The sequence below is a fragment of the Sus scrofa genome, chromosome 4, assembly GCF_000003025.6.
Source record: "Sus scrofa isolate TJ Tabasco breed Duroc chromosome 4, Sscrofa11.1, whole genome shotgun sequence".
In the NCBI taxonomy this organism is placed as follows: domain Eukaryota; kingdom Metazoa; phylum Chordata; class Mammalia; order Artiodactyla; family Suidae; genus Sus; species Sus scrofa.
The window spans coordinates 69,796,378-69,812,754 of record NC_010446.5 but is presented as its reverse complement, the minus strand read 5'-3'; the positions used below and the strand labels follow the sequence as shown (position 1 = coordinate 69,812,754).

The 16,377-nt window shown below is 47.5% G+C and overlaps 1 protein-coding gene and 1 long non-coding RNA gene across 3 annotated transcripts in view; one reads left to right on the top strand and one right to left on the bottom strand.

The window, feature by feature from the left end:
* Positions 1–6,051, bottom strand: part of LOC106510065 — a 144,878-nt gene extending 138,827 nt beyond the window's left edge. For both annotated transcript variants that reach the window (XR_002343286.1, XR_002343285.1), the window contains exon 1: positions 5,909–6,051. This is a non-coding gene — a long non-coding RNA (uncharacterized LOC106510065). The remainder of the gene's footprint in view (positions 1–5,908) is intronic.
* BHLHE22 (basic helix-loop-helix family member e22) lies at positions 9,380–11,136 on the top strand. Its single transcript, XM_003481394.4, has one exon. It carries the CDS (start codon positions 9,446–9,448, stop codon positions 10,553–10,555), a length of 1,110 nt encoding a protein of 369 aa, XP_003481442.1. The 5' UTR covers positions 9,380–9,445; the 3' UTR covers positions 10,556–11,136.

Here is a 16,377-nt window from a genome sequence, read left to right as displayed (position 1 = left end):
AGGTGTCAGATTCCAAATCACTTTCTCAAAAAGACTGTATTGATTTTCATGACAACCATTTTCCTCCCAACTCTACATATCATTACTATTTTTTAATTAGACTAATTATAAATTTTTTTAATTTATATGTTATTTTTATTAAAGATTCTGAACATCTTTTCATATCACTTTTGGACATGAGATTTTTCTACTAATTGCCAGGCTAAATTATGGTCCTATTTTTTTTAGATAGCTGCTTCTTGTTGTGAAGAAATTCTCTGCATATTTTATGTCTTTATTTTCTCCTCCTAGTCTGCTATTTGTCTTTTAACTTTGTTTATGGTGTCTTTCTTTGTAGAACAGAAATCTTAATTTTTAAATGTGTAGTTAAATGTATCAACATTAAATGTGAATCTCTGGATTTTTGCCTTGCTTAGGAGAGCCTTTCCACACCATGTCTATTAAAAAAACCATTGCTCTATGCATTTCTCAGTCCACACAGAATCAATGTAACTCTGATTCTAGTAAAATAATAATACAAAATTTAAGTAGAAATTATCTTCAAATACCTAACAAAAAAATGAAACATGGGGGCAATGAACAGCTGAGGCTTAAAAAGAAAAATAATTCAGACAAAACCTGATTTCCTTTCCTGATAAGAAGAACCAAATTAGTGCACAAGGGAAGGCAAGGTAGGTAATAAATTTAGTCCTTTGACAAACATTGTCTCCATAAATCTCTCATTAAAAAAAAATTCAAACTGGCTTCAAGGTGAGCACAGTCAACTGAATTGAAAACTGTCTGATGAGGGGGTTCCCTGGTGACTCAGCAGATTAAGGATCCAGCATTGTCACTGCTGTGGCTCTGGATGCTGCTGTGGTGCAGATTCTATCCCTGGCTGGGGAACTTCCATGTGCCTTGGGTGCAGCCAAAAAACAAAAACAATAAACTGTCTGATGGACTATAAAAAATAATAATAGCATTGGAGTTGCTGCTATGGTTCAGCAGGTAACAAACCTGGCTAGTATCCATGAGGACGAGGGTTCGATCCCTGGCCTCACTCAGTGGGTTAAGGATCCGGTATTGACGTGAGCTGCGGTGTAGGTCTCAGGTGAGGCTTGGATCTGGCGTTGCTGTGGCTGTGGTGTAGGCTGGCAGCTGCAGCTCCGATTGGACCCCTAGCCTGGGAACGTCCATTTACTGCAAGTACAAACTTAAAAAAAAAAAAAAAAAAAAAAAAAAAAGACTAATAATAATAATAGCATTGATGTATGAAAATAAAATGTTTCCATACAAACATTTTTTTTTAACTTAAAAAATATTTCCACAGAGTCTCCTCTGATAAAGACACTGAGGCAGTCGGGAAAGGCATGATGAATAGATCCATTTTCCTCCCGAAGCTAAGTAGGATCCAGAAAATTGCCACCAATTACATAGTTCTTCTGCCAAGAGCCTGCTCTTTCTACCACACCTACTCATACCTTTTAAAGTGATTCACAGAGAAGTGCAACCAGGTTTGGACACATGTAAAAATCATCATTCCAAAACCTCTTTTTAAAGGGAAAGCAGACTGTATTTTCATGGGACAAGCACTTTCCACATACACTGAATACACTAACTGCATCCTTTGGCCTCAAATCTGCCTACCCACTTTTCCTCAGCTTTCTTTCTTTCTTTCTTTTTTTGTCTTGTTTTAGGGCCGCACCTGTGGCACATGGAGGTTTCCAGGCTGGGGGTAGAATCGGACCTATAGCCGCTGGCCTACACCACAGCCACAGCAAGGCAAGATCCGAGCCACATCTGCCACCTACACCACAGCTCAGGGCAGCACCCGTTCCTTAACCCGCTGAGCGAGGCCAGGGATCGAACCTGGGTCTTCGTGGATCCTAGTCAGATTCAGTTCTGCTGTGCCATGACGGAAACGCCCAGCCTTCTTTCTTTCTACCCTTCCTTCTTTTTTTTCTCCCTTTTTATCCCCTTGACCCCTTGTTCTCAAAAACAATGACATCATGGGAGGTGATTCAAGGGATTCAGGATATTTAAGTACACGGATCACAAAACCACCTTCCTGGGAAAACCTCAACTTCCTAATCTGTGAAGGCAATGAGAGGGTTGATATGTATATACCTAAGGCCAAGGAGGCTCTTAAGTCACTTTGGGGATTAACTTTCATGTCACTCTGCCACATGATAATATCCATTCTCCAGGTGGGCATTGTGTTACAACAGACAGGCGTAAGCAAATGATGCACCCCCTTCAGGTAGTCTGAACGAACTATTTCATCAGAGGAATATTATTTTGATGATAAGACACTCTTGTCATGATGCTTTATCACTGTTGATTTCCTTTTTAAATACTTGCTTACCACTGTGTAAACAGAGCACAAGTGTGAGTGTGTGTGTGTGTGTGTGTGTGTGTGTGTGTGTGTGTGTGTGTGTGTTTCCAAGCGGACAGCCCAATCAGCGCCGTTTCTGGCCAAACACATTAATAGATAAACTGAGTGAAATGTTCCTGAAATACAAGTTAAAATGATTATGTGCAGCAATCCTGCATTGCTGGAACAGATCAAATGACCTCATCGAAAATGTTTGCGAAGGTGTCAAACTTATCCATGTTAAGTTTAAAAATTTCAACTGTGAAAAAGCTCTCTAGCTAACCATCTGTTTATCTAGTTCCTCCCATATATATAATCAAATTTCTTTCAAACAGGAAGGCTTGCATTGACAGAGTAAATGAGTCCAAATATTTGGCTTAATAGATCTTCACTTTAATTAATCAAATGAAACTAATCTTTCAACTGAAGTGAAGTTTACATTTGTCTGTTTGATCTACAATATTTTTGAAGGATATTCATAATATTTTGTACACTACAAAAAGCATATCTACTTTTATTTGTATTTCAAGCAGCTGGCCTGGGCATATAGTCATAGATGAGAAATGTTCTTAATTGGGGTTTCATCTCTAAGTTTGACTGGATTTTGATCTTATTTACAAAAGGGAGCAAAGCTTGCAAAAATACTCACACTTTAGAAACATTGTAATTCACAAGAGTGTTAGGTATGCATGATTCTAATACATACATTCAATTTTTGGAAAACAATTTAGCTTTGGGTAATATTTAAGGCTCAGAAAGCCTAAATAAGCCATTATGAAAGCTTATGAGATGATAAGACTGTTAAAGAAAGCAAAGGGCTATTGAGAAAAATAAGGAAGACTTTTTACTAACATTGACTAGTAAAAGTCAATGAGGAACTAGGTGAATTTGTGTTTCAAAACACCACCATTTCACAATAATCTCCTTTGTATCATCTATGGTAAGCGTCATCCACAGAAAGTAAACCAAGAGAACTGCTTTTACTAAGTCATACTTGAAGGAAAAATGTTTTGATCGTGAAAATATCCAAATAGTAATTAAGCAATTGGTTTTCACTAATCAATGAATGCCTGAGAGCACTGAGGTATTTATAAAGTTACAGTATCTTTTGCACAAAATAACTAGTTCAAATCCTGATTTAGAAATTAATCTATGATTTAATTTCTTCCATAAAATTATGTATTTATTAAAAATTAAAGTCATATTTTAATCACAAGTTCCTAGGATAATAACTACATCCACATCTATAAAAAATGCTATGTGTGTAAATGTAACATACAAACTTCTATTCACAAATAATTAGCTTCCAAGATTGTGTCTGACAACCTTTAATGATCACAAACTTTCAGCTCGTCTTGTATCACAGTAATCAATTTATCACTGAAATACTTCCTGAGGCGTAAAGTCAAGTCTCTCATATTTAAATATTTCATATTCAGTGTTTAAGTATGTTGTCATCCACCGCTACATTCTCCTTACTGCCAGGAGATGGCGCTGTGGGTTTTAAATCTCAGAGCTAAAATCCCAAAGCAGAATTTAAGCCTTTTCCAGTTTGTGTCTTCCTTAATTTGGGGGCACCAAACAAACCCTAAAAGTGCCCTTTTTAACCCCCCAAATTTTTATTTTTCTAAAAAATTTTCCACGTTTTCCAAGATTCGATAAAAATTCGAAAGGGAAAACACGTATAATACCAATAAGAGTTAACAGTCCTTAGGGAGTGCGAATGAATCCAGGATTACGTCCCAGGTAACCAAGGAGGGAGTGAATTCCTCGGAAAATCTTTTCACTAGTTTGCCTTGATTCCTTTTCTAAACTGCTCTCTTGGGATCCCAGCGTGCTGGGCGGGCTCCAAGTTTTTCTCTCGCTCTACCGCGCCCCTCGCCTTAAAAGTCGCCGCAATTGAACAGACCCCTGGGGAGCCCTTCCCGGCCGGCCAGGGGACCGCTCCTCTCGCCCGCGTGGGGCGCACGGTCGCGCTGAAAAAGCTGCTTGTTGCGGGAGCTGAGCGTTTCCCTTCAGCGTTTGTTCAAACTTAAACCAATTTGTCGCCAAATAGTCGTGAGGATCAGCCTCTTTTCTTTAAAAGAGATAAAGAAAAGGAAAATCTTTCCGAAAGAACTTTCTATCAACAGGTTTCTGCTTTTCCAAGGTCGAAGTCCCTGGAATTGCCAACACCTCAAAGCCATGGTAAGGCTGGGACCCTGTGCGCACTGCCAGCAAGGTTCCAGCTCCCACGGCCCGGCGCCCTCGCTGCCCTCCCCTCATTAGCCTCCCCATTCCCCAGCACGCACGGGGACCCATGGCCTGTCTCCGCACTGAGCTTGGTGGGACCTGGTCGGGAGGGGAAGAAAATTCTGATGACAAAACGAGGCCCAAAGGCTTGACTTGGGGAGCTTGATGGGCTTGAATCCCTCCGCCACCAAGTAGATCCTGCCTTCCCAAACCCGGCGGGGGAGCAGGATGGTAGACCTCAGCTGTGAGGGTTTCAAGCTAACGCTAAGGCCGCGGGACGGCGTGGGGCGGGGCGGACAAAGGGCGGGGGTAGGCAAGTGCAACTTCAAGGTCAGCAAGCCTCTCCGACTGGAGCTCGGTCTAAGACACACGGGCCTGGAGTGCTGGGGGCGCGCCCAGCTTGCGCGCGCCTTAGCTGCCGCGGAGGAGGGCTCGCAGCCCGCACATCCTGGCGGTTTCCAGGGAAGAAGGCCGGGTGGGGCCTCCGCGGCCCCGGCATGCTGGGACCGCCCAGATTGGACACCTCCGCTGCGGAGGAAGCGCAGCCCTGAGGGGGTTTCCAGCTCTCTCAGGAAATCTGCTTTTCCAGAGCAGCTCCCAAGCGAAAGTTGATGTCATTTTTGCCAAACTTTGCCTTTACTTTTTATAATATTCTCAAATGTATAAATTGAAACATACACATATCAAGGCCAATTCTGTCTTTCAGAAAACGCACGCAGATACTCAAATCCCAGTATTCTGGGGTTCTCCTAACCTTTTAATCTAGATAAGTAATTAGCTGTTTATCAGGGCTATAGAAATAGCAAAGAGGCACACCTGGCTTTGCTCTTGCATGATGGATTAGATTGTGTCCCGTTCTGATCTTATTTAGGTTCCTATTTCAAATTTCAAGAAAATAGTACTGAAGATGATCGCTAAAGGATTTAAGTATGACCTCAAAAATTAGTTTGGTCTGAAACTCAATAGCCCTACACTTGCAATGCGGTTCGGCTGCTGAACATTTAAGAACCCTTTCAAAGCCGTGGGTGTGTTCCTTCCTGCTGTAACAAAACTGCAGTCATCTTTGCACAACACGCACTGGCTCGTGTAAATCTGGTATCCAACACTCGGCCAAGAAGGCTCCCAGTCCTGATGTGTGTCTACCAACCAGCCTCGCTGAGCCAACCAGTCCAATACCAAGGGCGTCCAGTTGGTCGCTCCTGGACCGCGCACACCCCACTGTCTGGACCACGGAGTGGCCTGAGCTGCCCCCACCATGACTGGGCAGAGGAAACTGTCCCCAGTGTTTCCCGTCCCCCATTTGCTTCGGTAACTCACACTGACCTTCTCTGAAACTGCACAGAGTCAGAGGATTTCGCTTCCAGTGTTTCAGTCCAAGGGGTCATCAGTGGGTCAGGAGCTTTTCGCCGCGGGCTACTTTCCCACCCTTTCTTCCAGGGCAACCAGAACGTGTTTATTTTAGCCTTTCCTCTGCTATTTTTCCAACTTGCTAGTGGGATTAGGACCCGGGGACCCTTTCCTCTCTTCTTGGCAGAACAAAGTTGAAGCACAGAAACTTTGCGAGCTCCTGCGGCCCGAGGGCACTAGGTGAGCTGCTGACGTCAGCCCTTCGCTGGCCCGAAACCAGGCGGTGGGATCCCACTTGAGTGAAGAGACAGATCCTAGGCCGTGACTTAGGGTTGGTGATGATTAAACCGGGTAACGAGACACCGGGCAGATGTGTTTTCATTGCCTGTAAGATAAATGCAGCGTTAAGTGCCTGACAACTTCCCAGAAGCAATCAGCAAAAGTTTACGAGTGCATAAACCTCAAAGACCATTCCCCGACGGTTGTTATAAGGACCACATTTAGAGCATCTATAAATTCTTACACAGTTTCCCAAAGCTAAGTTTCCAGGGACTATTAAGCAGCCACCTCCTCCGGGGAGACCAAGGGGATTTTCTCGAACCGGCAAAGAAAGAGATTTGGAGCTCCGACAGAGTAATATAAAGTTGAGCGAAAGTTTGTTTTAGAAGGTTGGATGGCCGGGGAGGGGGAGAAAGGAGGGCGTGGAAGTGGGGTCGGGGTGGGGTGTCACTGGGTGCTCTCTATGTGAGTTATACTGGGAGGGTCGGAATCTAGCCAGAGTAAGCCTCCCCCTTGCGGCTTTTGGTGGTGGCCCCCTGCTCGGCCATTCCTGTCCAACTGGGCACAGCCCTTTGTGGCGCTCGTAGCTAAGACCGAGTTGCCACCCGGCCCGGACGTGGGAGCTCCTGCGCCTTTCTAGTGCCCACTTAGTGGCCGGCAGGGATCCAGGCGTCCTGAGGGAAGTGGCTGAGCATCAGAAAGACAGGCTGGGCGGAGAATCGAGTCAGACACCCCCGGAAACATGTCTCCACTCCTCCCAGAGCCACGACGGTGCCAGCCTTGGACCTCCCGCAAGTGGCCAGAGTTCTTTGGTCAGTTAGTATCAGGCACACACGACTCACCTCTGTTTACAGAGAAGCTTTGTTTATGAAGCCGGTGAAAAACAAAGCTGCTAATTGGAAAACAGTAACAAGAGCGTGTCTTTAGCTTCCTAAAGCGGGAGGTTAACAGCTGCGCGCGCCAGGGGGAGGGAGGGGGTGGGGAAGCTGCGAGCGAGGGGCCGCCCCGCACGTCGACGTGCTTTGGGGTCCCCAGCGAGACACGTGAGCCGGCTGGAGCCTTCCAGAGCCGCCCGCCCGGGTCCCAAGCTCGAAAGCCTCCCGCAGCCCGCTTACTCTTTCGTAATCTTTGGGTTCTAGTCAATAGGACGGCGCGAAAGTAACCTACGACGGCGTAGCATGTCCATGCCCAAGAGACTGAATCTCTGGCAATTATTTTGGAAAGATACCTCTGGGCCCCTTTGCCTCCTTTCCAGGTGAAAATGCAGACGTTTCTGTGTCGTCCTCGCCCCTCCTTTATGAAATAAGGCGCCCAACTGTTCTGATATTACCATTCAAAAACAGGTTCTGTGGCGAACCTCATTTGTGAATCTATTACAGAGATTAATAGATTATTTCTCCTTTTTCAACTAATTCTCAGTGGGGAAATTTAACCATATGGTAAGGAGAGAATTAGAATTTCATCACATTAGAGCAAAATGTAATGAAAAGAGTCCAACACCTGGGGCCAACTCTGAAAGCCACAATTAAAAGGTTTTTAATGAGACCAGAGAAACCCAAAATTTCATAGGCTTCAGTAATTCTGCCACATAAGAAAGATTTATTGGCGGTGTTGGGAAATATTGTTTTTACTTATGTCATAAGGATGAAAACCAGCCGCTAAATACCATGTACTCCCAGACATGGGACGCAGGAGCTGGAGGACCGCGTGTACTGTTTCCCATCCTGAGAGGAGCACTTGTTTTCACACTTCTCCCTTTGCTCTTCCTCCAAAAACAACCGCAGCAGACTCAGACGTCCCTGAATGGCTTCCTTGCTGCGGCGGCGACATTTCCAGCTAAATAAATATGCACAAATGCCCCACTTGGTTCGTGAGAGGATTTGACTCCTGGTGAAGTTGACTATTCTAAAACAACTGGATTTTAATCTTGAAGAAAGTTTCAGCAAACAGTTCTTTCCTGTTTAGGAAATCCCTGTGCTTCATAACCACCATCACTGGAACAGCTATTTGGAGACCGCGGCAAAAGCGCACCCCCCCCCTTAAAAAAATCTAATGGGCTGCATAATCACCTTGCTCTTTATTTTGTTTTGTTTTCCCAATCTGGGACGGGAATGGGCAAGGGGGAGGGGGGCTAGGGCGGAATAAAGCAGTGTGTTCAAGTTGGGTGGGGGGGCGATTGCTTTGGTCCCTTACTAGCTAAAAATCTTGGGGGCAAGCCAGCGGGGACACCACAGGGACACCACCTGCCCCCCCCCCAAAGTCCCATCTCCAATCTAGACCAGAGTCATCCTATGAACAAGGGTGGAGTAGCGTCTCGCCTGGAAGGGCCATGTGGCACAAGATGAGACCGCAGTGGCGAGGGAAGGGCAGTGGGGGGTGGGGTACGGGGGGGGACGTCTGCTTTCCATGGGACTCCCGGGCTTCGCCGCAGATCCACAATTTGCTGAAGGAGCAAAGAACATCCTCGGCTCTAAGTAGGGCTTTTAGTGTGCTCATTGATGAGTGAAAGTCGCCACACATGTCAAGCTAAAGGCAGTTGTTGGGTTACTAACAGGACCCAGCGCCTTGCAAACATATGCGCTAAGCTGTGTATACAGATGGCAGGCAGAATAATGGAGCAGGCGCCTTTTATAAAGCGCTAGCTGCTGCCTGTCTTCAGACCTGGGAAATGAAACTATTCAGACTCGCGGCCAGATAGCGCCTGCGATTGTTTGTTACCGTTTTAATCCTATTAATTAAAACGTTAACCTGATTGGGTAGAAAGCGCTGTCCCAACAGGCGACTCTTCTTCATAATAACCTACTCAGAGATAATGATGTAAAAGACTCCCCCGTCTGTGGCAGCGGCTGGTTGATGGGTCCGGAAATCTCTTGAAGGTGAATCCAAGCAAGATAAACGGTGCGGAGAGGAGGCGCGGGGCTGGGCTCAGAGCGGCGGCGGCGGCGGCTCCACTCCCTCCGCGCCCACCCTCCCACCATGCGGGGCCGCGGCCCATGGTGAGCCCCAGCAGCCAGCACCACCGGCTGGAGACGAAGAGGAAGAAGAAGAGGAGGCGGCGAGCGCGGGGGAAGGCGAAAAAGAAAAAGAAGGGGAGAGGGCTGCACTCAGCACCGGGACCGACGCACGCACCAGCCCCGGAGCCCGGCTCGGGTGCGTCTTCGGCGCCGCCTGCCTCCCGAGCCGAGGCGGCGGCGGCCGGCGCGGCGGGCCCGGGCTGCGCGCCGGCGCCGGACCATGGAGCGCGGGCTGCACCTCGGCGCGGCCGCCGCGGGCGAAGACGACCTCTTCCTGCACAAGAGCCTGAGCGCCTCCGCCGCCAAGCGCTTAGAGGCGGCTTTCCGCTCCACGCCCCCGGGCATGGACCTGTCCCTGGCGCCGCCGCCTCGGGAGCGCCCGGCGTCCTCCTCCTCGTCGCCCCTGGGCTGCTTCGAGCCGGCTGACCCCGAGGGGGCAGGGCTGCTGCTGCCGCCGCCCGGGGGAGGCGGCGGTGGCGGCGCGGGAGGAGGCGGCGGCGGCGGCGGGGTGGGCGTCCCGGGGCTGCTGGCGGGCTCTGCCGGCGTTGGGGGCGACCCTAGCCTGAGCAGCCTGCCGGCCGGGGCCGCCCTATGCCTCAAATACGGCGAGAGCGCCAGCCGGGGCTCGGTGGTCGAGAGCAGCGGCGGCGAGCAGAGCCCCGACGACGACAGCGACGGCCGCTGCGAGCTGGTGCTGCGGGCCGGGGGCGCCGACCCGCGGGCCTCCCCGGGCGCGGGAGGCGGCAGCGCCAAGGCGGCCGAGGGCTGCTCCAACGCCCACCTCCACGGCGGCGCCAACGCCCCCCCGGGGGGCCCGGGCGGCGGCGGAGCAGGCGGCGGGGGTGGTGGCGGCAGCGGCGGCAGCGGCGGCAGCGGCGGCAGCAGCAAGAAATCCAAAGAGCAAAAGGCGCTGCGGCTCAACATCAACGCCCGGGAGCGCCGGCGGATGCACGACCTGAACGACGCGCTGGACGAGCTGCGCGCGGTGATCCCCTACGCGCACAGCCCCTCGGTGCGGAAGCTCTCCAAGATCGCCACGCTGCTGCTCGCCAAGAACTACATCCTCATGCAGGCGCAGGCCCTGGAGGAGATGCGGCGCCTCGTCGCCTACCTCAATCAGGGCCAGGCCATCTCGGCCGCCTCGCTGCCCAGCTCCGCGGCGGCGGCGGCGGCGGCCGCTGCCCTGCACCCGGCTCTCGGCGCCTACGAGCAGGCTGCCGGCTACCCTTTCAGTGCCGGGCTGCCCCCGGCCGCCTCCTGCCCGGAGAAGTGCGCCCTGTTCAATAGCGTCTCTTCCAGCCTCTGCAAACAGTGCACGGAGAAGCCTTAAACGCCCCCCTCCCCGGAAAAAAAAAAAAAACAGCAAAACACAAGACCGACCCCCAAGCTAGAGGAAAGTGAAAAGCTGCCCCCACCCCCCTTATTTGGTCCTCTCGTAGTTGTGAAACACTTGCAGAGCAAACAAAGCAGAGGCGAGAACTGAGAAGTATCAGAGACAAACGGGACTTCCAGCCCTGACATCCCCAGAATTTCGGTCTTTAGGGTGGGCAGGGCGGGAGGAGGGAGGTGGAGTTGGGGTGGAGGACGGATGTCTTTTTTCACGGAAAAGTGGCAACTTTGGTGGCAGCTTAGATCGCGAGGAAGCAGAGTTTCCCTTTAAGGTTAAATATAAGTTGGGATGTAGTCGTTATTAAGCGTGGAGAGTTACATGGCAAAATAGTAATCCTACTACTAATTGTGAAATTGGCTAGAGGGAGAGAGGAAGAGTTCGGGTTTGGGTGGGTTGTGGGACGGAGTATTCATTCAGACAAATCAGAAAGGGCACTTGAAAATAAATTTTGATTCTGAGCCAGGAGAAAAACTTGAAATGTAGATTTATTTAAGTGAAAAAAAAAAAAAAGAAAAAAACCAGAAAGAGACACGTTGCTATGAAAGACTTGTATTTTTTATTGTCTCTGAACTTTCATTCTGTGAAAATGCTCAAAAGTTTTGGCAAGAGTGATATAAAAAACTGACTGTGGCTGAAAGAATTGCATTTAAAAATATTTATGTGCACCTTGTTACTTTCCACTCTGCAATGATGTATTAACAATACATGGTATTTATTTGTTATTCTTCAATGACCCTTCCACATCAACAGTATTTATCATGTGTTAAGGTCATAGGTCTTATGTGCAGACTTTTTTTAATGCCTCTAAAATTCTGTTTTATAGATTAACTTATATTGTGTGCCAAGTGTTTAAAAGGGTTTATTTGCCAACAAGTATGAAGAAACATATTGATATATCTGAGCTGCTTAGGTTTATCAAAGGTCACCTGGATCTCTTCAGTTGCGTCATCCCTGTATTTAAATTGAGCTTTAATAAATTGCTTCAGTCCAAAAATTACAGGAAAGGTGTATTCTTAATTGATGAGTGAATTGATCTCTTTTTGAAAGGGGACTCCTTTGCATTCTAAAAAGGAAAGACATCACAGCAATAGATCCTATAAGAACATGCTAAGCAAATATTTTTCCAGGCTGTGCTGTGCATTTTTAAAAGTTCTAATTTAATTGCTTTTAATATATATGTACATGTATAAGTTATTTTAACTGTGGAGAATTATTTAAGTTGAAAGACTGGTTTGATTTGCCTATGGTGTGAAATCCTTTGTTATTTTTCTAAAAAAAAAAAAAACTTAAAAAGAAATAAAACTAAGAGCAAGAAGCTATTTACCCAAAGTGAGCTTTCAGTTTTAGTTTGCATGGCTGTTTGCCTGCCTTTCTATCCTATGAAAATCAAGAAAACCTTTTTGGAAAATGGAGTCTGCTATTTTCCACTCCTTGCAGATAATACAAATTCAGTTTGTCAGGTTGGATGGTGAGTGGGGAGCGGTGATGGATCTATTGGCGGGTTTTGGATGTGTAAAGAATGATATATATATTAAATAGGTCAATCAGACTATGACAGCTATGTATGACCATTTGTATGTGTATCTATGTCAGAAAGAATCTTTATTAAAATATTTTGATCAAACATTTTATTATGCTGTGCTTTGTGGAAGGAGCAATTTACCTCTCTTCTGTGTTACTCTTTGCTTGAAAGGTAACAAAAAAGAAAGGAGTTTCAGAGAAGGTAGAACTACCATTCTGTCAGGGATGTGCCATTAGGAGCAGCCCTAGTTTGTATGTTTACTTGTTAAAGGATGATGGCTGGGCCTGGTCATTGGAGAAGAGAGAAATGGTGTCACTGGTGAGACCCGGAGGAGGTCCAGACCTCCTGTCTGTTGGCATGAATTTTGAAGGGCCTGCTCTCCCTGGAATTCTTTTCCCACTTTGTATGGCATTCTTAACTAACCTTGCCAGGGCCCATCAAAGACAGTGAAGTTTCTTAAAAAGTTTTTCAAAATGTCTATATCCAACTTCCTAAATGCCAAGGAGAAGAGATGGATTTGGATTCTCTGAGGACGGATGGTACTGTAGCCCCCCCCCCCCGCTTTTATTTGGTGACAGAAGATTCAACCAGGTTGAATTATATGTGTAAACAATGCCCATAGAGATTTTAGAACTGTACCAATGTTGCTTGTTAATGAGATTTCTAGGGACTATGTTTGGATTGGGTTGGGCTGCGAGGTTTACTGCTTAAAGACTGTCTGTATAAGGCTTGTATCTGGGCTTTAATAATGCCCTCCAATTTAGAAGGTTTGATTTTTATTGTAGAGGAGGTTATAGAGATGGTGGTTGTGAAGTTACAGTGTTTCCTCCGTAGGCAGTTTGCTAAATGCATTTTGGTCTGTGTAGCCTCAGCTCATAATGATAGCCTTAAATGCCATCAAACTTAGTGGGGGGTGAGGGAGGATATTTTCTGCTCCACTTGCCATCAAAAAAGATTAATCAGAACCTGTAACTTTTCAGAAAACATAACAGCAAAGGGCCTTGAAGCTGGAGCCCTCCCAGTCTGGGAGTGGGGGTAGAGGGAGGGGAGAGACCCGGGCAGCCCCCAGGCAGGAGGAGACCCGTCTCTCAGCATTTACCAGACAAAGCCTGGGTGCGTCTAATTATGATTATTAAAACAATTTCCATGACGATGTCTAATATTATGTTAATTTGAAAACAACTGTGTATGAAAACTGTCGACTATAATACCTAAATTCATTTAATGAAACACATCGTTAAGGCAATTAAACCTCCTGGATGTGATTAAGAAACATAATTACGACACTGTTCTGCGCCATAATTGGGTGTCTTTAATCAAGGGGTAAAGTGATCAGCAACACAGCCATTAGTTTGTATTGTTCTGGCCTTGCTGTCCATCATTCTGATTAGGAATTAACCACAGCCACCATCAGCCGATTTTTTTTTTTTTTTGCATATTAACATTGTGGGGACACATTTGCTGCAAGCTTTACTGCTTAATATTTCTCATTATTAAGAAGGCCTCCCAGATATACTTCCTCTGGGACCTCTGCACTGTTCAACTATTATTAGAAATTGTACCAATAACAAATCTTGAACTTCAGGAGAGAAAGAAATGCTCATTTCCCCTTTCACCCTTTAATAACTCAATCTCCAGTCTTAGTCCTGAAAGAGACCGGAAATGGAAGGGGGTGGGGCAAAGAGTGGATGTTGGGAATAAGTGGGATAGTCAGACCAATATGTACAATTATTCAAAGTAGCAGGGTTAATAATACTTATTTTCATTTTGATAATTTCAGACAAATTAATTTTCTTTCCAAACCCAGGAGTTGACCAGCATTTGGTTCTAGGAATAAATCTGGGACATCTGAAAAGAACAGGAGAGGATTTGTGTGTGTGTGTGTGTGTGTGTGTGTGTGTGTGTGTGTGTGTGTGTGTGATTTTCTTATGTGGCCCTCCCTGCCCTAATCCCAATCCTTCCAAAGTTTCTTCAGCAGCATTTTTAGGGAAGGAAACCAATGATTCAAAAGGCAATTCTTCCTCCTCCTGGCAAAACCCGGGGGGGGGGGGGGCCTTTTTCTGAGGCCCACTAGACTCCTGAATTTCAGCCCAGAATGGAAAGTTGGCCCACACACTGTGAGCCCCAGATGTCCTTCCAGTGTGGAAGCTTCAGGACTGGATGAACACCAGGGGATCAGGGTGACCCTTGTGGCCAGTGACCCTTGGGCCAGAACAGAAATCCGTGCTTCTAAAGCTGCGGTCCGCCAGCATACCTTGGACTCCCCAGAGCCTGCTCCCACCTCGCCTTGGGGCCATGCTTCTTCCAGGAGCACTCCGACAGGAGGGCCCCCGCTGCTCAAGTTTCTTAGGGAAGTGACAGTGGGCACAGGCGGCTGAGCTAGGGACCCAGAGTCCCACTTGGCCTTTTATTCTATCGGTTTGCATCACTAATTTCACTTTCCTTCTCTAATTCCCAATTCCCACTTAGGTCCCACCTCCAACTTGACATTGGGCACCTACAGGAGTGAAGCATTGGGGCTTTTCGTGGATTCCTACAGGACCAGCAAATGATCATCTTTGAAGAGCTCGCTAGTTACCCCTCCTTCCTCCCTGTGGTGCCTGTAAGTGTGTGTGTGTGTGCGCGCGCGCGCGTGCATGCCTGTGTGTGTGTGAGCGAGCGCGCGCGCTCTCCTCAGCTGGGCATCCCCCCAAGACCCAGTGTAGATCTTAAATTCTCCTCCCTCCTATACCACCTGCCCCGCATTCCTTACTGCCCACAGCTCGGTAGGGAGGGCCAAGGCTCACAGGGGTTCCTGTATCCAAGCGCTCTCGGTCTCGGACGCCGAAACCGAACCTTTCTACGCGCCCGGAACCCTGAGATTGTTCCAGCATGAGTGGCATTGACTTTTCCAATGTAATGACTTATGAAAGATATAATCATGTGTTAAATTGAATCCTCCGTTTAACTGTTAATGGTGTGCTCTGGGCACATTTACGTATTAGATGCTATGGTAACTAATTACCACTAGGAAAAAGGATAATACACTTCCCAGACTTTGAAAAATAATGATGAGAGTTCACTTCCCGGCTCGCAGCACACAGTGGCGGCTCTGCCGCGCGGAGTGACAGAGCGAGTGGAGACCCGAACGTGTGCTCGTGGAAGGCGGGAGGTAATGAATCCTGCTTAGGAAAACCTTTAATGAAAATGTGATTCGGTGGGGAGGTAGGGATGGCAAGGGTCAACTCTACACGTTATTTCTAAACAAAATTAAATTACAAAACTCGTCAGAAACCGGAGTCTTCGCTTAATTAAAATGCAAGTCATACTAAATTAATCACGTGCCAAGCAACTTTACATCAATTAACATTTTTGTTGTTGTTGTGTGGGCAAAATAAATGAGCCGGTCTCTTTCGAGCTCTGCGTTTGTGCTAGAACTTGGATGCATTTGGATTTGCCAAGCCAACGAGGGGCAGGTTGATTTAAATTTGGCCTTTGAAATCAGACGTTAGGCACCCTAGTAGGAAACTGGAGGGAGGAGACGGTGGCTTAAGTTGAAGAGTAAAAGCAGTTCTTAGGATAAGAGTCTTTATCTGCTCCCTGGCTCTTCCGATCCTTTGACTTGTGTTTATTATTTCTCCCCGTTCAAAATAGTCAGGTGTCTGTTTTGCCCCAAGGCCATGGCTAGTGCTGGTGCTGGGAACCTGGCAGAGCAGGAGGAAGGAGGGGGAGGCTTTCCCGCAGCCAGCCTGCCAGCCCAGGGTTGGGCACGGAACGACATCCACAACCCTTGTGCCCACCATGCTGCTCCGCTCAGGCTGCGCCCCAGGAGGGACTCGGGATCCGCAGCCTCAGAGCACCCCTTCTTCTGGAGCTGTCCCTGGACTGGCGTTCTGGGTGCCTCCTTCGAGGAGCAAGGCCATTCAACCTCCAAGTTTCTAGGGAAAGAAAGCGAACTTCAGGGGCTCTGCCTCAAATTCTCTTTCCAGGGGAAGCACTAGCATGGGGTTGTCCCCTGGCCCTTCGTGGCCTGAATTCAAGCGCAGGGGCCAGACTTGTAAGAAGCATACTGCAGCCTAGCCAAACCCGGGAATTCAGTGAAAGCGCCCCCAATTTTAAGTCCAAAGAGCTCATCGCTTCCTAGCAAGGCAGAGAAACTTAGCTCGCTTTCCCTGAGGCTTGATTTTGGTTGAACCCTATCATTTTTTCTAAGTGACTCATTCGTCTTAACACGCTCCAGGAGACTTCTGGACTATTGCAA

Bases quoted from the DNA above. Each gene is read 5' to 3' on its own strand.
- BHLHE22 (XM_003481394.4), top strand. From the start codon at position 9,446: ATGGAGCGCGGGCTGCACCTCGGCGCGGCCGCCGCGGGCGAAGACGAC.